Source organism: Castor canadensis, chromosome 7 (assembly GCF_047511655.1).
Source record: "Castor canadensis chromosome 7, mCasCan1.hap1v2, whole genome shotgun sequence".
Classification (NCBI taxonomy): domain Eukaryota; kingdom Metazoa; phylum Chordata; class Mammalia; order Rodentia; family Castoridae; genus Castor; species Castor canadensis.
The window spans coordinates 59,997,707-60,019,073 of NC_133392.1; the positions used below are offsets into that span (position 1 = coordinate 59,997,707).

At 48.2% G+C, this 21,367-nt stretch overlaps 1 protein-coding gene across 1 annotated transcript in view; it reads left to right on the top strand.

Annotated features, from left to right (window-relative positions):
* Positions 1–21,367, top strand: part of Hk1 (hexokinase 1) — a 57,246-nt gene that overhangs the window by 29,576 nt on the left and 6,303 nt on the right. Inside the window, exons 4-14 of the mRNA XM_020161977.2 lie at positions 1,006–1,125; positions 4,480–4,575; positions 5,427–5,526; positions 5,615–5,798; positions 11,847–12,002; positions 13,642–13,875; positions 14,988–15,292; positions 16,688–16,836; positions 17,112–17,231; positions 18,717–18,812; positions 19,496–19,595. Coding sequence (XP_020017566.1) covers positions 1,006–1,125; positions 4,480–4,575; positions 5,427–5,526; positions 5,615–5,798; positions 11,847–12,002; positions 13,642–13,875; positions 14,988–15,292; positions 16,688–16,836; positions 17,112–17,231; positions 18,717–18,812; positions 19,496–19,595 — 1,660 coding nt within the window. The remainder of the gene's footprint in view (positions 1–1,005; positions 1,126–4,479; positions 4,576–5,426; positions 5,527–5,614; positions 5,799–11,846; positions 12,003–13,641; positions 13,876–14,987; positions 15,293–16,687; positions 16,837–17,111; positions 17,232–18,716; positions 18,813–19,495; positions 19,596–21,367) is intronic.

The following is a 21,367-nucleotide window of genomic DNA, read 5'->3' on the forward strand; positions in this document are numbered from 1 at the left end:
TCTGCGGCTGTGTTACCAAAGGCATGCGGCAGCTAGGGAACCAGCATTCTGACTCTTCCGAGTGGAGTCCTAAGATGTGTACATCGTGGGTAACATGTTAAAGAGCAGACATGCTTAAGTGGCAATACAGTGAAAAAATCATGATACATTCATACCAGGGAATATTGTGCAGTGAGGAGAAGAAACAGTCCACAAACACATGTCACCATAGATGACTCTGCCACACAGTGGAGGGCAGGAGGACAGACACGAAAGAGCATATCCTGCCTCGTTTCCATTTATATGGAAATAAGATAATCAAGGGTGTTAGAAGTCAGGGTGGCAGCGGGACCGACAGCAGGGGCATGAGAGTGGCATTTAGACTTTGATAACATTGTATTTCTTTTGGTTTGGGGTGCTAGGCCTCGAACCCAGGGCCTCATGCATGCTAGGCAAGCTCTCTATCACTGAGCACACTCCCAGCCCCATGTTGAGTTGCTTGATGTGGATGCTGGTGATACGAGTGGGTGTGGCTGGTGAGAGTCCAGTGACCTCCACAGTTAGGCCATGTGTACATTTTTTGGTATGTTCTTTATCCTAATGTAGAATAAAAATATGATGGTCTGAAGATCATTCAGTCACTCCAGTGGGCCAGAGACTGTGGAATTGCCCATGGAGTCTCTGGAATTCACAGAGAGAACAGTAAGGGAAGGGACCATGCCACCTGGGCAACTGAAGACCTGTGGCCAGTCCTTAGTGCCCAGATGACATGTCAGTGACCACTGGGAGCCTAGTTCCTTTTGAGGGTTTGAGACACTTCCTAAGAGCTGGGCTGGTCCATTACTGGCTCTTTTTGCGTGGCTGTTCTCTGCCATTTACATAAAGCATGACTCTGCAGACTGAGCCGCCGGGCACTTGGAAAGATGTGCTCTTTTCTGTGTGTACCAGAGGGAACTGGTTACATCTTCCCTCTGAAATGCTAAGTTCCCTTTCTCCCACCTGACTGCTCTCTCCTGTTCTTTTCAGCTCTTTGATCATGTCGCTGAGTGCCTGGGGGACTTCATGGAGAAAAGGAAGATCAAGGACAAGAAATTGCCTGTGGGATTCACGTTTTCCTTCCCTTGCCAGCAGTCCAAAATAGACGAGGTATGTACATTCTGAGACAGCTTACCTCCACAGATTCCCAGGGTGGAAAGGCTAATGCACCCTTTTTCTCTACTGCTTTTCCCTCTTGCTTGCAGATGGCTTGCATGTCTGGTATTTTTAGAAATTAATGTGAGGTCATAGTGTAATGTTTGTTTTTTTCCAATTACTCTAGTTGCTGATGTCTTTGAATATAAGTCATTGTGTTTGTGACCACCAGGTAGAAAGAGCTATTTATTAAACTGAAGCAAGCCAAGGAAATTATATTAGGTTCAATGGCGGAAAAGAGAGGTGGGAAAATCTTGTCAGAGCTGTATAGTGTGGTATTTATCCAGAAGCCACCCTAGTGACTATGAGTTGAGTCAGGACCCTGTCCTTCAGGACTGCCTTTTCCACATCTGTCAATCCATGGCTCCTGTTCCAGCTTTCTTCCCTTTCGATATCCCAGGTGACTTGTTCCACCTTCTTCCTATTTGTCATTTGTTCATTCAGTCATCTCAGCAAGAATGTACTTGGGTGTCTTGTGTGATGGCATTGTGCCTCAGGGAGCTGCAAGAGCACAAAATGAATAGATGTACCTCCGAGCCTTTCTACACACACACACACACACACACACACACACACACACCCCACACACACACACACCACACACACACACACACACCCACACACACACACACACACACACCCACACACACACACACACAGCAGGAAATAAACTAATATTAGGAAACTTGATAGTTAAAGTGCTGACAAGGCTCTGTTTAAATATGCACTTCACAGCTAAAAACACATAATTTTCAAACACTGCTGATGCCCACTTTGCAGATGAGAAAACTGGGGCTCAGAGGAGTTAAGAACCTGTCCAAGCTATCCCAGCCTAGGAGATGGCAGAGCCTGTGCTCATCACTAGTCTTCTTTACAGCAGGATAGTAACGTTTGGACACCAAGCACCTTGCACCCTTTTGGGTAGCACTCTGGACCCCTTTACAGTTAGAGTGCAGACATCTGTACAGTTTGTGAATTAGCAGGAAGGAGCTCAAGAACCCAGCAGACCAGGCCTCTTGTTTCTGGATGGAGGACAAGGGCTTCCATAAGGACACAGGGCTTATTAACAGCAGATTCTGGATCAGGGTCCTAGGTCCACCTTCCATTCAGTGTCCTCTCCAAATGCCTTGGGGCTGTTACTGTCCCATCTTTATCTGCTTAGGACTGCTGTGGCCATCCACACTCCCTCTGGTATCTGGCATTGCTGCACCTCCAGGGTGTTCAGATCAATCTGGCTTCCGGGTATCTTTCCTAACTCTTTTGCAGAGCTTGTTGCTTGTAAGTAGTTTCTCTCTACATGTGATATGTCCCAAGACTCCAGGGGGTAGTTCCAAACCCCGTACATAGTATTTTTTTCCCCCTATACCTATGATAAAGTTAATTTTGAAATTAGGCACGGTAAGATGTTAACAACTATAACCTGTAACAAAATAGAATAATTCTAACAATATACTATAATAAAAGTTACATGAATGCACTCTCTTAAAGTATCAAATTGCACTGTGATACTTGACAATCAATCTGATGGCTGAGATGGCTACTAAGTGACTAATGTGATGACTAAGTGACTACTGGCACTGGGCTGGGCCCTGGGAGAGAATGGCCAGCAGATGGAGCCTGTTATTCCCTCTACCCGCCCTCCCAAGGCACACTCTTTCAGGGATGAAGGTGTAGCAGGAGTGGGGAGGGAATGTCCTCACTGGCACAAGAGCCTGCAGGGGGAGCAGATGTGCCTGGAAGGGGGACACTGTGGGCAAAGAAGGAGTTAGAGCACCTCAGAGCCCTTCTCCCATCTGCGCTTCTTAGGCTAGGCCAGGCTGCCTACTAGGAACCCAGTGTGTCACAGACGCAGGGGCTGTGGCCTCTAAGGTTGTCCAAATCTAGACCAGCCCCTTAGTCTAGATGAGCAAAGAGAACCTCAGAGAAGTGAAGAGAACAGCCCATGAGGAAATGGGCCAGAGGTTGGAAGTAGGGCCAGGCCTCCTGATTCACAAACCCATGTTCTTCCCACAATGCTATGTTTTTAGCAGAATAAAACAGAGTGGTCCAGGGACTTTTGCAATGCGGGGCTTAGCTATAGCTGCTCCTGAGCAAAGAGCCACAAACTCACCCAAGGGCTCACCCACCCCAGGGCAGCCTCCAGTCTGTCTGCTCAGAGTGAGTGAGCGTGGGACCCCATCCCTGCGTTACCCTCTGGAGACCTGCAGGGCCAGGATGGCAATCTTCCCAACTTGCTGTATCTGTAACAACTTTCCCATTCAGAGAAAAACAGCCAAGTGTAACAGTTTTTCTTATTTAGTATCTTTGATTTTAAAAAACAACAACAGAAACAATGTGAAAACTATTGAGATAATATAAGGTAATGCAAAAATTAGAATTCCTACACCTCCACATTCCCAGTGACTAATCCTTGAATGTCTATCCTTTTTAAACAAAATTAAAAAAAATTTTTTTTTCTCGTGGTATTGGAGCTCGAACTCAGGGCCTCATACTTGCTAGGTGGGTGCTTTACCACTTAAGCCATACCCCCAGTCCTTTTTTGCTTTAGTTATTTTTGGGATAGGGTCTTGTGTTTGTACTCACATTAAGCTGGACTGCGATCCTTCTATTTGTGCTTCCTGCATAGCTGGGATGACATGCCCAGCATTGGTTGAGATGGAGGTTGGCCTTCAACTGTGATCCTTCCAATCTCTCCCTCCTGCTAGCTAGGATTACATGTATGAGCCACCAATGCCCAGCAAGGTTATCCTTCTCGATGTTTCTTTATTAATATACAAACAGAAATGGGCTCTTGCATAAGTAGTGGACTCACCACTTACAAATAAGATTTAAGTTCCAAAGAGGCACAGGTCACATTAGTCAGCATTATTCCTTGCATAGAAATGCCTTTTTTTTTTTTAAGCATTTTCTCCTTCTCATTTAGCCTTCGCTTTCTTTCCCTGGGGCTGTAGAAGCTGAGGCTTGGCTGGAGAGCTGGGAAGGTGATCAGGGGCTTTCTCTTTCTCTCTTTTTAAATAACGTCTTGCTATAGAGCTGCCATTCAGTTGGATTTGTGTGACGGGTGATATTTCTATGCCAGCTGTGAGCTGGAGACTGGGAGTCTGCTTTCTCTCTCCATGGTATCCCCCAGAGAAATCTGTCTGCTGTGTGGCTAGGCAGGAGATGAATGAGTTGGCTCTGTCCCCCAGTGTGATCTGGAGGAAGCCACTTGCCCCTATGGGCCTCTGCTTCATTCTTGTCATAGAGCAGCCCCAGGTCTCAGGGGTGTGCAGGCTCCTGGCCTCATCCCACCTGTATGCTCTCTTGCAGGCAGTCCTGATCACATGGACCAAGCGGTTTAAAGCCAGTGGTGTGGAAGGGGCAGATGTGGTCAAACTCCTGGACAAAGCCATCAAGAAGCGAGGGGTAATTTCTCTCAGGCTATACAGAGCTGGGGTGTGTGTGTTTGGGGAAGCTGCTGTCTAAAATGGACTAACAGCCTTTCTGGAGGTCATGTCCAAAGACTCTGGCAGGGGAGGGGTGAGAGTACACAGCTCTGAAAGTTAGGGGTGGTTCAACATGGAGCTCTGAAGTGCTGCCTATAGGCACTGAGCCCGGGGCAGGGATCATCCTGATAGGACTGCTAGCTACAGGGATCCAATCACACTAGGATTAGAATAAGGACAGAGGGCCTTGAGTTTGCTAGCATTCTATCACTTAGGCCAACCCTTGCTTTAGTTATTTTTCAGGTGGGTCTCAGGTTTTTTCCCAAGGCTGGCCTGGACCAGAAAAAAATCCTCCTACCTATGGCCTCTACCATAGCTGGCCACCACCACACCCAACTCATTGATTGAGATGAGGTATCACTAACTTTTGGCCAGGGCTGGCCTTGAGTCAAGATCCTCTGGCTCTCCACCTCCAGAGTAACTAGGATTACAGGTGTGAGACACCACACCTAGTTGGAACTGCCTTTATGTAGGCATGTGGCTCTCATTTGCTGAGGAATGTGGCCCCATGAGTAAAATCCACTCCCCAAAGAACCCTAAGCCAGGTAATTAAAGGGACTGTGCAGTTTCCATAATGTAATCACTTCTCTCTAATCCAATTAATCTGAAGCCTGGCAGCAATGAAGCCTGCAGCACCACCCCACCCCACCCTGCCCCCGCACAGTTGTGCTTATGAGAATTGGAGCATCCCTGCCAGGGGCTCCTGAGATTGGGGGGTTGTGCTCCCATGTGGGGTCGGATGGTGACTCCCCATTTGCTATCTGTCCCCAGGACTATGATGCCAACATTGTAGCTGTGGTGAACGACACGGTGGGGACCATGATGACCTGTGGCTATGATGACCAGCACTGTGAAGTCGGACTGATCATTGGTAACAACCCCTTGTGCTCAGCCAGTGTTTTGAGGAGATGCTGCTCCCCCCCTTGCATGGTCACAGCTTCCCACGTTGTCTCCCCCAGGCACTGGCACCAACGCTTGCTACATGGAGGAACTGAGGCACATCGACCTGGTGGAAGGTGACGAGGGGAGGATGTGCATCAACACCGAGTGGGGGGCCTTTGGGGATGACGGGTCCCTGGAAGATATCCGCACCGAGTTTGACAGAGAGCTGGACCGGGGGTCCCTCAACCCTGGAAAGCAGCTGTGAGTCCTTAACCTTCTCATTTAGCTGCATATATGACCTAGGGGATGCTTGATGAAAGATCGGGGTAGGGGAGATGAAGAGAGCATAAAGCCAGGAGGTCACAAATGTACCCGCCCCTCAAATTTGCATAGTCTGTCTGTCACTCCTTGTTTGAATAGATGCATAGCTGTGGAGAGTCTGTAGCTTTAAAAGCAGTTTTTGAGTAACATCCTCTCTCTTTAAACTCCCTATGATTGTGTTCTTGTAAAACATTTTGAAAACTAAAAGCCCAGAAGCATTAGTGTAAATATAAGGTTTAAAAACATTTCTAGATGCTGTAGGCACTGGCATTTCTGCTCACGGTAAGGATGCCTGTCATGTGTGGCACCTCTCTTCAGCAGGGGAGTGAGTGTCCATTCGGTCACATTTTTATTAAGCATTTATTATGTGCTGAGCTCTGTGCTGGACTCCAGGGATCCAAAACAGTGCCTTCCCCACCAGCACTTACCATCTAGATGGGAAGGTGGGTGACACATGCAAATGGCTTGTGCAGAGGACGGTGTGAGAACCGTCCAAATCAAATAGATCTCAGGGAGAATGGAGAAATTTCTCCTGTGTTAAGCACAGAATGGACCAGAATTGATAAAGAACATCAGATGTAGCCATGCATGGTGGTGCACACCCATAATCCCAGCACTGAGGAGGCTGAGGTGGGAGGATGGTGAGTTCCAGCCCCTGCTGGGCTACATAGTGAGAATCTAACCCATTTGAAAAAAAACAAATTAGACTTATGGGCAAGTAGATGTTGGCCTTGGTCTTGGAGATTCCTGCTGCAGCGGTGAGTGGCGTCATTTACACCAGGGCGGGCATTGCTTTCTCTGAGTCACTAATTTGTTAAAGTGCACAAGCACATTTCTCTGCAATGCTAGCATGTAGCTCTCATGGATCTCCCAGCTTCCCAGAAGCCTTATCTTGGGGTCAGGTGCTATCAGGCTACAGAGCTAGGTTCACTGACCTATCTCAGGCTCTTGTTTGTATTCTTAGCCCTACTGTGAGAGCCTCACATAGCTTGAATGTAAACCTGGACTTCTCTGCCGGATTAATGTATTTCTGTATCCCAGGTGGTATTGTGAACGGGGCTCACCATTGGTTTGCAATCAGAATTCTTGGGATGGTGGATGGATGGCAGGTGGGTGGATAAGTGATGTGGATGGATGAGAGCATGAAAGGTGGAGTGAAGTCTGTTTTCCCCAACACACTTCTCTTTGCTGGTTACAGTAGTCAGGTCTCATCAAGAATAATTCCAGCCAGATGAGGAATTCTTGGATTCTATCACATATTCCTGGAAATAGGCTATTGATCCAAGTTTTTTGCTCAAGCGTATTTTTGCCATTCTGGCTCCAATCTAAATTGTTGGGTCTTCCCTGTGTCTTTCTTCCATGGAGTGCCAAGTTCTTCAGAGCCATCTTGTCCCTAGCCCTGTGTGCTAGGGAAGGGTGTGTGCTCCATTTGACTGATAGGAACACTAAGGACCTGAAATAGGATAAAGCTGGCCTGAGACTCTGCTCAGGTTGATCTGGTGCAGGTTTGGAGTTTTCTGCTTTGTTTGAAAGTTTGAGGTTTTCCGAGCGAAACTATTGAGATGCCTTAACAGTTACAGACAGACCCCATCAGGAGTGGTCTTGGGGGGTGATTTTCCATTTGGAGTACACATAAGAATTAGATAAGGGCCTTTTAAAAACACTGATGCCCAGACACCCTCTCACACCCCCACCACACCTCCCAATTCTAGTTCATTGTCTTGCTGGCTGTCCCCAGTGCTGTGGAAGCTCCGGGTGATTCCAGTTTTTTTTTTTTTTTGGTGGGTCTGGGGTTTGAACTCAGGGCTTCAAACTTGCAAAGCAGGTGCTCTACTGCTTGAGCCACACCTCCAGTGTATTTTGCTGTGGTTATTTGGAGATGGTACTCTCACAAACTGTTTGCCTGGCTGACCTTGAACTGTGATCCTCCTGATCTCAGCCTCAAAAGTAGCTTACAGCCGTGAGCCACTGGCACCCTACTCGATTCCAGTTTTAACCAGGGTTGGAAACTTAAGTGTGTCAGAGGTGTGTTGAGGTACTCTATGTCAAGGTGGGGTCTAGACCACTGCATACCCACTCATTTTGTTTGAAGTTACCATTTACTGACTACCTACTGTGTACATTGGTGGAACGTACTGTCACAATAGTTATGTGGCTTATGTCTTCTCTGCTCTCACTGATGATTGGTGGAGGTAGTGGGGGAAGATCCTGGTTATTCAGGACCCAGCCTTGCCCCAGAACTAGGTGGTCTCTCTGCAAAAGGCTTCCTTCCTACTGCGTTCCAGGCCTTTGATATTTTTATCTTCTACAGGGAAACTAGATTTGGGGCCTTCCTTTCTTCCTTCCTTCCTTCCTTCCTTCTTTCTTACCTCTCTCCCTCCCTTCCTTCCTTCTTACCTCCCTCCCTCCCTCCCTCCCTCCTTCTTTCCTTCCTTTTCTGTTTTTTGTTTTTTGAGACAGGCTGTCAATATATAGCTCAAGCTAGCCTTGAACTTGCTATGTAGCCCAGGCTGGACTTGTGATCCTCTTGCCTTTGCCTTCCAGGTGTTAGGATTATAGGCCTGTGCCACCATGCCTGTTCCTTTCTTTTTTTGGAATACTGGGATTTGAACTCAGGGCCTACACCTTGAGCCATTCCACCAGCCCTTTTTTGTGAAGGGTTTTTTTGAGATAGGTCTCGTGAACTATTTGCCTGGGCTCGCTTCAAAACCACTTTCCTCTGATTTCTACCTCCTGAGTAGCTAAAGGCTACTTCTTTCATTTTTAATTTTCTTTCTCCTTCTCTCCTGTCTTCTTGGGTCTCTTGCTGTTCTGCTCTCCATATTGTGTCTGGAATCTCAAATCCCATTTCCCTGGGACTCCTTATCACATCTTTCAGAATGTCAGCAGACACCAACCCACACAACAGCAACAACAGTGACCACACCAAAGACATGGTCGGTGAAAGGAATTCTTTGGCCTGGATGGTAGTGGAGCAATTGCACACATTTTCAAGTCAGCCCCCTGTTCTAGGATGCTTGGCCATAGGCCTCTCATTTCTTTTCTTTCCCCAGCTGCCAGTTGTACTGACCGTGCTGCCAAGGGAACTTGTAATTGGCATGCAGGCCCTTGCTCACGATCACCAACACATCTCAGCTGTGCCTGGGTCCACCAGCAGGCAGGAGGGAGAACACACCCCACAGCGCTGCCTCCCACTTCTGGTCCATGGCAGAAGGCATCTGACCGCTGAGAGGCAGATTTCACTGGGGCAGAAGGGAAGCATGTGGGTGGAGAGGGAGCCTGTCTCCATGAGCCTTTGGTTTGAACAAAGTGGGGCTCGGCAGAGGCACTGAAGATTGTTCTGTGGCTCAACGGGGACGCTAGGGACTGGGAAAAGACAGAATCCTGGACTGGGCCTGCTTTATCTGGAAAAATGGTGTCAGGAAATGGGTGTGTGAGAGACCATTGTGTAGCAAAGGAGTGGCTCATTCTGGGTGTCATTAGATAATGCAAAGCCATAAGTAATGGAAGAGGGAGCCAGGAGGTTGGGCTTAGCTATTTCTTATTGTCATAGTGCCCAAGGGAGGGACAGGCTGCCTAGGGTGGTAGTGAGCTAGAGGAGGACAAACAGAAGCTGGGTGAAGGAGGGGACTAGGTGTCTACTGGGATGACAGGACTAGCTAATATTGAATGACACTGTCCATGGGACAGGCAGAGCAGCACACTGGTTAGGGCATAGCCTCCGGTATTCAGTTTAACTGGGTTCAAAAATGTGGGTTTGCCACTTGTTAGCTCTGTCCAAGGACTAGTTGTGTAGCCTCTCTGTGCCTCAGAAAGGAAATGGGGATAATGCTAACATCTACCTCACAGAGTTGTAATGAGGATAAAATAAGTTAGTAAATGTACAGAGCTTAGAAGGGTCATAAACGCTCATTATTAGCCAAATGCCACAGTACTTGGTCTGTATGCACCCATGTCCTCTGTACAACCTTGTGGGAAGGCCTTGCTATTATACCCATTACAAGTAAGGAGACAGAGGCCCAGAGAAGTGAGGAGCCCAGTCGCAGCAGAGTCAGGGGAGAGCCTGGCAAGCGGGCTCTCCGCACAGCTCCTGCCAGCTGGAGATTCCAGTCAGGCTCTGGGCTCTGCAGGGGCCTGTCCCCACAAGAGCCTGGGGCAGCAGCCTGGCAGCTGGGACTGAGGGCACTCTTCTGCCAGGGGTCCTCCACTGGCCATGGCTGGGCAGTCCTGTCTGGTCCTGCCAGGAGCAGGAACAATGAAGTCTGTGTTTCTAACGAAGTTCTGCACAGAGTTGACAGGCGAGGCTGGGTGCACAGCTCCCAACACCATCTTTGGCTGCTGGGCGGCCCTGACTGGAACAGATTGTTTTGCTGTGTCACTGCCAGGTCTGGGGGTGCCAGCTGGCTCCCTCAGAGGAGAGGCCTCTGTGTGGGTCTCCCTCTTTGATCAACACTGCTCTGGGGTTGCTCCTGACCCCTGGTCAGCCAGGACTCACTGAATCTGGCTCAGATATATCATCAAGCCCCAGTTCACTGCCCTGGACTGGGCCTTTCCATCTTGCCTCCACGTGGCCACCTCTTCCCTGCAGCACGGGGCCCAAAGTGGCTGCTGTAGTTACAGTGCCACACTTCACATCACACTCCCCTGGGAGGGGTGAGAAAGCTGGTTCATTCTGGGATTGGTCCCTTCCTGAATGTGGTCAGAGCAATGGAATGAGCTGACTGGCCTTCAGCCACTCAGAGCCCATCTCTGTAGGTTAGGGTGAGGTCAGTAGTTAGCAGTGGGTTTCTCAAATCAAATTCTTGGTCATTTTGGATGGAAAAGAGAAAATGGAGATACTAAGGCTATGATCAACAGTGGCCCCATAGTGAGCGGCTGCCTTTCTGGAACTGACAGCTCTTTAAAAAGCAGGCCAGTACTGCCAAAAAAAAAAAAAAGAAAGAAAGAAAGAAAGAAAAAAAGAAAAAGTGGACGTGGCAGGTGCCAGTAGCTCACACCTGTAAATCCTACCTTCTAAGGAGGCTGAAATTGAGAGGATTGAGGTCAAGGCCAGTCTGGGCAAATAGTTCATGAGACCCCCATCTCCAAAATAACCAGAGCAAAATGGATGGGAGGCTTGGTTCAATCAGTAGAGCACCTGCTTTACAAGTGCAAAGCCCTGAGTTCAAACCCCAGTCCCACCAAAAAAAGGAAAAGAAAAAAAAAGTAGGAGAATTGTTCAAATGGTAGAGTGCCTGCTTAGCAAGCACAATGTCCTGAGTTCAAAGTCCATTACTGCCCCCTAAAAATCAGTGTAACATAAGGCTGGGCATGGTGGTGTATGCTTGCAATCCCAGCACTCAGGAGGCTGAGGGCAGACCAACCTGGGCTATGTAGTGAGACCCTGTCTCCAGAAAGAACAACAGCAGCAGCAGCAAAGCCCAAAAACTACAGCATTTGGCTTTGTAAGAGACGATGTTGATCTGCTCATTCGTCCGGGAGCCTTTTCATTGTCATCCTTAATCTTTTTTTTTTTTTTTTTTGGTGGTTCTGGGGTGTGATCTCAGGGCCTCTCGCTTTCTAGGCAAGTGCTCTATCACTTGAACCACACCACCAGCCCAAAAATGTAGCCCAGATTGGCCTTGAACTTGCGATCCTCCTGCCTCATCCTCTTCGTCTGGTTGATTTCCTGTGTGTACCATGACCAGCTGTCATCGCAATCTAAGTGCTAACATTCTCCCACTCCAGGCAGCTTTCACTGCCTGCTACAGCAACACGGTACTCCCCAACCCCAGCACAGGCATGGGGTCTGGGTGACCTGCCCTCTCTGAAGTTGGCATCCCTGTCCCTGTTGCCGAATCACAAAAGCATGATCTTAGAGCCTGCAAGACTGGGAGCTCATGAGGCATGAGGTGGCCTTCTCTCCTTTCGTGTCTGTCCCCTCCCATATGTTGCCCCAGCATTGGTACAGGGAAGTTCTGACAGGTGTCCTGTGTGTTCCTCCTGCAGGTTTGAGAAGATGGTCAGCGGCATGTACCTGGGGGAGCTGGTCCGCCTCATCCTGGTCAAGATGGCCAAAGAGGGCCTCTTATTTGAAGGGCGGATCACCCCGGAGCTGCTCACGAGGGGGAAGTTTAACACCAGTGATGTGTCAGCCATAGAAAAGTAGGTCCTATTCCAGAGGCCTGGCAGTGGAGGGGACAGAGGAAGGAGGCAGGCCCTCATTACTTCTTGGGTCTAAGTGTAAGGGGCTTTCTAGGTCCATCTCCCCTCACTCCTAGCCTACCCATCTGCTGTCTCCCAGCAGCCCTTGTGGCAGGTCATTTAAGAACAGCTTAATCACAGATACTTCATATATGATTTTCCTGTCTAGTTAGGAAGGCAGCCCTACCTCCAGCTTCTCACTCCCCACCCCCAATCCATAAGATGAGAATTCAGGGAGCAGATGAATCTAGTGTTGAGTGAGCGGTTGTCTAAGCCTGGGCCTGGGTTCTTGGAATTCCCTCTTGGTATCTCATGACCTTCTCCAGGCTATGTTCCAAGGAGCCCTAAGGCCTCAAGGTAATAATTGGGTGGTTCTGTGGGAAGTGCTGCCTTATTTAGCTTCCTTTCAGAGAGGCACAATATTCATTAGCATGCTAAAGAAATCCCAGTTCACTTGGGTTAATGCATCATTCCCAAACTCCTTTTATACCCTGAGCTCCTCATATTTTTAGGAAACCCCTATAAACAGCCAGAAATGTTCCGTAACAGCAGGTTTGAGATATTGGTTAACAGATGAGACTGGATAGATAGTTGTAGGAGGACAGAGTCCAACCCACAGCCTGACTGCTGCCCTTAGGGTCCAATGAAACACTCCAAATTTGCTGTCTTGACTGTTAGTCACAGGCCTTCGCTCTGTAAGGATGTAAGTAAGCTTAGTCCCAGTGGCCATGTGGTTTAATCTAGTGCCTCCGAGTCTAAAAGACTCTTTCTTGTGGCTGGCTTGTGTTATAATAAAAGCTGTCTCCAAACAGCACCCTGTAAGGTCAGGTATCAGACACATTCTCCCTAAAATCAGATAGCATCACCCGTTTCTATTTGGCCTTTTGCTGGAATCATAGCCAGTGTGTTTAAGAGGAAAGAAAATACATTAAAGGCATAAGAAAAAAAAAAGGAAGTAATGTTTGTTGTCTGCAAGTGGTAAATGCCTCTTGGAGCACAAAAAATTATCTCTGGACAAATGATCGCATAACAGGAGAGGTTAGAAGAGTATCTGGAGGTAGATAGAAAAGTCTGTTACATTTCTTTCTATTCTTAATCAGCAGAGTATGTATAGATTCTTTAAATAAACTTATTTTAGAATAATTTTAGAGTTACAGAAAAACTGCAATGTAGTATATTCCTCTCAGGTTCCCCCACTGTTAACAACATGATGCTACACAGGGGAGAGAGAGAGGGGAGGGGAGAGGAGGGGAGGGAAATTTTGAAACATACCACATATAACTATCAGGAAGGATATGTAAGGACTTTGCCCCAGGCTTCACAGGTACCGAGTCCTGGAAGCACTTACTTCTCCACTTGCTCAGAGGCCACACGGTCTCACCTCTCCACTTCTTTCTGTGTGCCTGGCATGTCCTAATCCAGCCTGGTGCAGCCTTTCCTAGGACTGGTTGATTCCTCATGGGGGGCACCCTCCTCAGGCACTTGACCATCTCAATCACAGGCCGCACACATGTGGTCCCACCTTCCCTGTCCCTTTGAGCTCCAGGGCTTTGCACTGCTTGATGTAGTCCTTAACAAGTCTTGGCCTCCACCCTCACAGGAATAAGGAAGGCCTCCACAATGCCAAAGAGATCCTGACCCGCCTGGGAGTGGAACCATCTGATGACGACTGTATTTCAGTCCAGCATGTATGCACCATTGTCACGTTTCGCTCGGCCAACCTGGTGGCTGCTACACTGAGTGCCATCCTGAATCGTCTTCGTGATAACAAAGGCACGCCCAGGCTGCGGACCACGGTTGGTGTGGACGGCTCTCTTTACAAGACGCACCCACAGTGAGTCTGCCCTTCACTCTGGTTGGCTCTCAGTCCCCATGAGGCTAAAGCCCTTCTCCAGAGGTCAGATTTCTGCACACAGACGTGACAGTGCCTGCTGCTGGGCAGAAAGATTAGAGTTACTCATTTGGTTTTTGGTTTTGGGTTTTTTTGAGACAGCATCTTACTCTGTAGCCCAGGCTGGCGTGGAGCTCAAAATCCTCCTGTCTCAGCCTCCTGAGTGCTGGGATTATAAGCATGCACCAAAATGCCTGGCTGAATTGCCCATTTGGGAAGTCTCACCCTCAGATTCTCATTGGTGTGGCTTCTATACTCCACTGTTCTCTGTCCTCATTTCAAAACTCTCGTTAGACATTTCTGTAGCTGCTAGGAGTGTTGGGGGCAAGGTCTGCAGCCTGTCTGTATCTCATCAGTACGAACTCCATCCCCATTACAACTTGGGTCATAGGTGTATACCCACACCAATGGGGTATACACCATTTTATCAGAAGCTCCTGATAAAATCTGACAAATCCTCGAACACTGCTTTTTTTTAAATGGAATTGGGTGACTTGTTGACTCTTGGCATCTGAGAGCCAGAGAGACATGAGCAGTGGGTAATCCCCATTGATGAGGGGGCTCTGTTCACTAGGCTGCTTTCTTATCTGCCTGAGCCTGTCCAGTGCTGGGCCAACCTTGTCAGAGGCATCCTTTGCCAGTGAGAGCATGGGTGGAGCCTCTTTGAATGACTGAAAGGAAATTCTGAGTTTATTTGATGGTCACCTGGTGTGGATGTGGTGGACTCACCTGTTTTTGGATTGGTCGCTTTGAAGCACTCTGTGCTATTGACCACTGTGATCTATTTCTCCTAACACAGTGGAGGACAAAATCTTTTTGGACCTTGGATTTTTTGTACTCAGTTTGACAGAATTATGAGATTATTCTCTTTTGACGTGGGATGGAGGGTGATTCAATTTTCCCTTTTTACTTGTCTGCACCTTTTCTACAGAGAATGTATAGGACTTATGTAACGACAAAAAGCTAGTGTAAAGAATGGAATTAAAATGTGGTGAGAGAAAGGGGTGCCTGCAGCCCCCAACAGGCGGCTCAGCCCACCCGCCCCCTCTCCCCAGGTATGCCCGGCGTTTCCACAAGACCCTGAGGCGCCTGGTGCCCGACACCGATGTGCGCTTCCTCCTCTCGGAGAGTGGCAGTGGCAAGGGGGCCGCTATGGTGACCGCGGTGGCCTACCGTCTGGCTGAGCAGCATCGGCAGATAGAGGAGACCCTGGCCCACTTCCACCTCACCAAGCAGATGCTTTTGGAGGTGAAGAGGAGGATGCGGGAGGAGATGGAGACAGGGCTGAGGAAGGCGACAAACGATAAGGCTGTGGTCAAGATGCTGCCTTCCTTTGTCCGGAGCACGCCAGACGGGACTGGTAAGGACCTGTGGGCTGCATGCTGAGACCCACGCATGGTGGGCTGGGAGGAGTTGGGTTCTTCAGTAGACACCTTTGCACTGGCAGAGCATATTTGACAGGGGCTGGAGACTCACTCACCCTGTTTCCATCGTTATCACTGACTTGTCTTGTGTGTGGCTTGGGGCAAGTAAATTCCACTGGTTGGCTCTCCCAGGCTAGCGCTGTCTCTGCAACCATGTTAGAATGCACACTTTAAATGGGGAGTGAGAGTTTGTCTCATAAACGTGACAGCCCAACAGAACAATTAACATGGAAGGCTCCCATCACCAGTCTGGCAGGGCGTGTGTGAGGGAGACTAGGGCCTGGCATTTCTCATGCCTCGGCAATCGGAGAATAGCATGGAGTCAGATATAATCTCACCTCGCTTGCTCTCTTTGGAGCTGAGCTCTGTGGAGACTCTGAAAAACATTTTGGGTGGATCCTGGGAATAATGCATGTTTGTGAAATGCATATGTTACTTCTTACCGCATTATAAACCACTCTCAACCTTAGTGGCATGAAGCAGCAGCCATTTATGATTGCCCACAAGTCTGTGGTCAGCTGATTTCTACTGGACTCGTTCCTGATCTGCAGTCAGTCACTTGGTGGTCAGCTGGGAGGCTGATTGCAGTCTGTCTGAGTGCTGGGGTACAGGGGTGCCCAGCCATGTGCCTCATCCTCCTGTGGGGCCCTGGGCTTGGGCTGTTCCGTGGTAGTAGGAGATTCCCCAGGGATGGGGAAGATCTCAAAGCCTCTTGGAGGACAAGGCTGAGGACTACTCAGCTTTGCTTCTGCCGCATTCTTTTGGCCAAAGATCCAAGAGGAGGAGACACAGACTCCATCTTTTGGTTGGAGGAACTACAGAGCCACATTGCAAAGGAGGACGGGTAGAGGAAAGAGAAGGATTAGGGCCATTTTAACAAGCTCTGTGTATTGACATAAATTATTCATTTTTTATATGAGGCTCCCTAAAATCAGGGCACTGTTACCAGACTTTTTTTTAAAATTTTAGTTTATTGTTGTTCTGAGTAGGGGTACATTGTGGCATTTACAAATGTTCTTACAATGTATCAAATGTATCATACTTTAATTCACCCCCTCCACCATTCTCCTTCATACCCCTTCCGTTGCCAGGCTTTTTTTTGACCTGCTGGAGTTCATTTATTGTGACAGGTAGCTCACTCATGGGAACTTTTGACCTTCCCATGTGGCCCAGTGTGTGTCAGTGGGTAGCAGCTACCCCTCCTCTGAGCCTGTGCTGTGTACTGGAGGGGAAGGTACAGTTTCTCCCCTTGCAAGTCTCAGGTCATGGGGTTGTCTGCCAAGTGGCACTTAGCTATTTGTGGCATTCTTTGTGTTCTTCACTGTTAACAGAGCATGGTGACTTCTTGGCCCTGGATCTTGGAGGAACGAATTTCCGTGTCCTGCTGGTGAAAATTCGTAGTGGGAAAAAGAGAACGGTGGAAATGCACAACAAGATCTATGCCATTCCCATTGAGATCATGCAGGGTACTGGGGAAGAGGTGAGGCAGCTCCGCTCTTGCACCATGTAACCCGTGTGTCTCCCACGATGACCAGAACTGCCGAGTGATTCCCATAGCCTGCATTCATGACCTTGTGGCCTAAGAGCATGGGGTACTGTCAGCCATGCCTTGCCTATGTGCTGTGCTGTGCCGTGGGAAGATCCTGGAGAAAGGGGCTCAGTCTGCCCATGTCAGGGTGTGCGTGTGCATGTGCACTTGTGCGTGAAAGTATGGAACCAGAGAGAGCCTGGGAAATCTCTTCTTGTCTCCTAAAGCTTTTTGACCACATCGTCTCCTGCATCTCCGACTTCCTGGACTACATGGGGATAAAAGGCCCCCGAATGCCTTTGGGCTTTACTTTCTCATTTCCCTGCAAGCAGACAAGTCTGGATGCGGTGAGTCTCTTTCCTCCACATACCAGATTTCAGACGCCCAGGTCCCGTGTGCCATGGTGGGCTGAACCTTGAGGCCTTCTCCAGCCTAGATATCTGGAACTGTCTCACGTGCTACAGTGGGTGGACTCAGGCTTTATTTCACCCTCCAGCACATCTTTTTGCTTTTTGCTTTTTTGATGGTACCGGGGTTTGAACTCAGAGGCAGGCATTCTATCACTTGAGCCACTCTGCCAGCCTAACACATCTTTCATGGCTAAAAGCAGTCAGCTCTTCTGCAAAGCCTCCAGCATAATGAACCTCACCCTCTTCTGCCTTCCCTGCTCCCTTGATCATTGCTGTGATTGTAGGACTCTCTGTAGTAGCTGTGCCATTCTCTTTGGCTCGTCTTATGCTATGAGCAAGGACCTGTATGCCCATAGCCCTAGCTGTGTTCTGTCAGCAGAGATCCTTAATACTCGCTCAGTGAATGGAATGAAACAGGGTCCAAGCTGAGGGTTGAGTACATGCTTAGGCACAGAGCGGAAGGTTACAAATGTTGTCCTGCAGCACAAAGGGCTAGGGGTGGTGTGAGGTGGGCATATTGTGTGCAGAGCCATCGAGGCAAGGACCAGCCTGTCCGTTGGCAGAGCCACAGGTAGCTCTATGTGGCACAAGTGGAGGCATGGCTAGAGAACAGGCCTCAGGCCAGGGTTTAGACAGCACTGGGAGAGCCAGGCAAGGTAATGTAAAGCAGTCATGGTGCTGGTGCCCCTCCTCTACTCCAAGCCCTTCTAGATCTCAGCTGTTGAATCTACAAAGCTTGTTTTATTTTCTTATTTGCAGTTTTTAAAGGTCTAGTGATTTTTTTGAAAAGCAGGGTGCTCATCCCATTACCTTGTATTCATCACAGTGAGCGCATACACCTGCGGTACAGGTTTCCTAGCAAGTGTATAGCTGCAGTTCAATGAAACCTAAAGTTTACTTGAGGTAGTAATTATGTTACTAAAATGTTGTGTTCCTTCAGTTATATAGTCAGCAAGCTGTTTTTCCGCTGAACTAGTTGTTCTTAACCACTGGCAGCACCAGCCTAAGAATTATGCTTAAATATTGTTCAGTGTTTGCCATTTTCCTTTCTTTCCCTTTCTCTTATCAAATTTTTTTGTGGTGCTGGGGATTGAACTCAAGGTCTTGTGCATGCTAGGCAAGCTTTTTACCACTGAGCTGCACCCTCAGCCCCAGTATTACCACTTTCTGAGGGAGTTGGACTTACCTATTAATGTTATATGCCTCAGTTTCTCCATCTGTGTATACACAGATGTATACAGCTGTGAGTATAGTGGGCAGGGAGGGGTGCAGTCTTCCATTCAAATTTTATTGCTTTGCTGCTCTGTTGGTGGCACATTGTCTGCAAGCAAGGTCTCTGCAGCTATCAGAGGGAGGAGGGAGGATGTGACATTGAATTTTGTCCAGAAGTGTTAATAACCAAGGCTGTCTTTCATGTTTCAGGGAATCCTGGTTACCTGGACCAAGGGTTTTAAGGCAACTGACTGTGTGGGTCACGATGTAGCCACCTTACTGAGAGATGCAATAAAAAGGAGAGAGGTAACTACTATAAAAATGTTTTAAGAACTCTTTACTGCTTTCTGGTTTATAAAAGTTGTACTTTTTGATGTACAGAAATGGAACAAGGCAAAAGCTTGTGACTTGGGTAATAAAAGTTCCCTATTTCCTCACTCCGCTGCCAGCAGTAGAACCAGGGTTAACAGTCTTACATTGTAAAAGGATGAAAAAAAAATTTTTTTTTTGAAACAGGGTCTTTCCCTGTGGCCCAGACTGGCCTAAACTCGTGATCCTCTTGCCTCAGCCACCCGAGTGCTGGGATTATGGGTGTACACTACTACACCTGTCTCTAGGATGCAATTTTTAGAACAGAAAATGAAATCGTGACTCTCTTAGGAATGCAGTAAGAGGGAAGCAGCCCTTGACAGCTTCACAAAACCTGGCACTACCAGCTGGGCTGTGATGTTCTATCGAACACGGTTTCCTAGAGGCAAGCATCAGACATGGCCGCCCTTTTGCATGATGGATCTAGACAAGAGTGGGACCACCCCATAATCATGTCAGAACTCAGAACACACTCATGGAATCCACCCTGCTTCCTGACAACATCTGATCCAGAACGAAGTCCCAGTGGTTTTCTGGTTATGTGCAGTAGAATGAACCAGCAGGATTCAAGCTAGGCCAAGCTGTCCCTTCTCTAAAGCCATGTCCCTTTCTTTTCAAAGGAATTTGACCTGGATGTGGTGGCTATGGTCAATGACACAGTGGGCACTATGATGACCTGTGCTTATGAGGAGCCCTCGTGTGAGATTGGACTTATCGTAGGTGGGTGTCCTGGAAAGTATCTCTTCTTGGGAAGGGAGAGCTGGCTCTTCCTGTTTTGTGTGGCCTGGGTCCCCACAAAACAGTCCTTGGCATGAGACAGTTGACCTGTTAGTACCATCCCTTTACCACCTCCAGAGGTTAGTGCTGAACTAAAGCATCAGCATTCGCCAGGGGGCTTCCCCACACTCTCACATTGCTGTGCATTGATTGCGATCAGACTGTCAGTAACACAGCTCTCCGGAATGAGGCCACAAAGGACTCAAGGCACGTGGTACCTGCAGCTGGCTTGGCCATAGGGCAACCCAACCCTGGGTAGGTGTTGCAGGGTGGGATAGGGATGGAAAGTGTTACGGAGAAAAGGGAAGGACAAATCACACAGACTCGAGATCTAGGACAAAGGCATTTCAAGGGATCTCACAAAAGGAGTCTTGACAAGGTAGAAGTTTGGCAAAGATTTATTTTAGTAAAACAGGATAAAGTAGGGGGAACTAGGAAAGCAGGAGAGAAGCGTTTCCTGCTCATACACAGAAGCTGGGACTGAGAAAGACTCAAAATGATGTTGACTGGGCTCTTAATATTTTCTGAGCTAGGAGAAGGGCCCCGTTTTTATAACCGACATCTGTAGACTACTTGGACAGAGAAGAATGTCACCCCTGCCTCTGGGCCATTTGCTCAGCATCAGGAGATTGAATGGGCCCTGCTGGTGTTATCAAACCACTTTTGTCCTCTGCTGAAATTTAGAAAACCAGGAAGCAGCTCCAGGTGGAAGGTCATTTAGGGCCTGGTTCTGGGGCTTTATTATTTTCTTCCTTCCTTTGGCAAAGCTTTCTTCACTCAGCCCCTCCCTTTCTTCTGCCTATGACTGGGCTTAGGTGGGACACGCAAAAACAGAGTGACACAGCACACTCTCTTCCAGGCCAAGCCTCACGTTCCTGCCTGGGAGGTCAGGCCCTGCCCAACTGAGCACAGCACTGTTAAATGTCCTGGGCACCAGGATCAGCTAGTTTTTTTCTTTTTTCCATCAACTGATCTTCTTTGCTCAGAACTCCCAGGGCAAGAAGAATGGTGGTTTACCTATTTAAGCTTCCTTTGCACCGCCTCCCCTTTTTTTTCCAGAGCTAATCTTTCTGTCAGTTTTGTACTTTGGGTAAAAGGAAGCTGAGAAAACCCCCAAATAATCCAATGGCTGGGTCAGAAGTGTCCACGAATTCTACTTAAGTTTCTTCAAAGAGGACATAAAGGGTCAGGTGTTTTTGGTCTGGCTGGGGGAATGTTCTTGAATCGTCCTAACATGTTGAAAGTTCATCCACATCCCATCTAGGATGAGGTACCATACCAGGGCCTTGCTACAGAATATATGGTCCCTGGGCCAGCAGAATCTGTGTCACCTGGGAGCTGGTTCAGAAAGCGCTGTAAATGCCTCATCTTGGTTTACTTCAGCTCCTTTAGACTAGGGAGTGGAAAGCAAAGGCTCTGAGCCCAGATCACCAGTGTGCATGTGTGGGTACGCCAAGGGAAAGTCCCTTTCTCAGAGTCATCAGATTTTCAGAAGTCTGTGGTACTGAAAGGTGAGGAACCATTGCTTCAGAAAGGTGAGCTTCTTTCCACATATAGGAGAGTTTGTTGAGCAGGCATAGTGCCTGACCACCTTTGACACGAAAACATAAGTAGACACCCATGGCATGGTAGTAGATGGTCCCCTAGTATGATGTGTGTGTGTGTGTGTGTGTGTGTGTGTGTGTGTGTGTGTGGACACATGTATTGTGGTATAA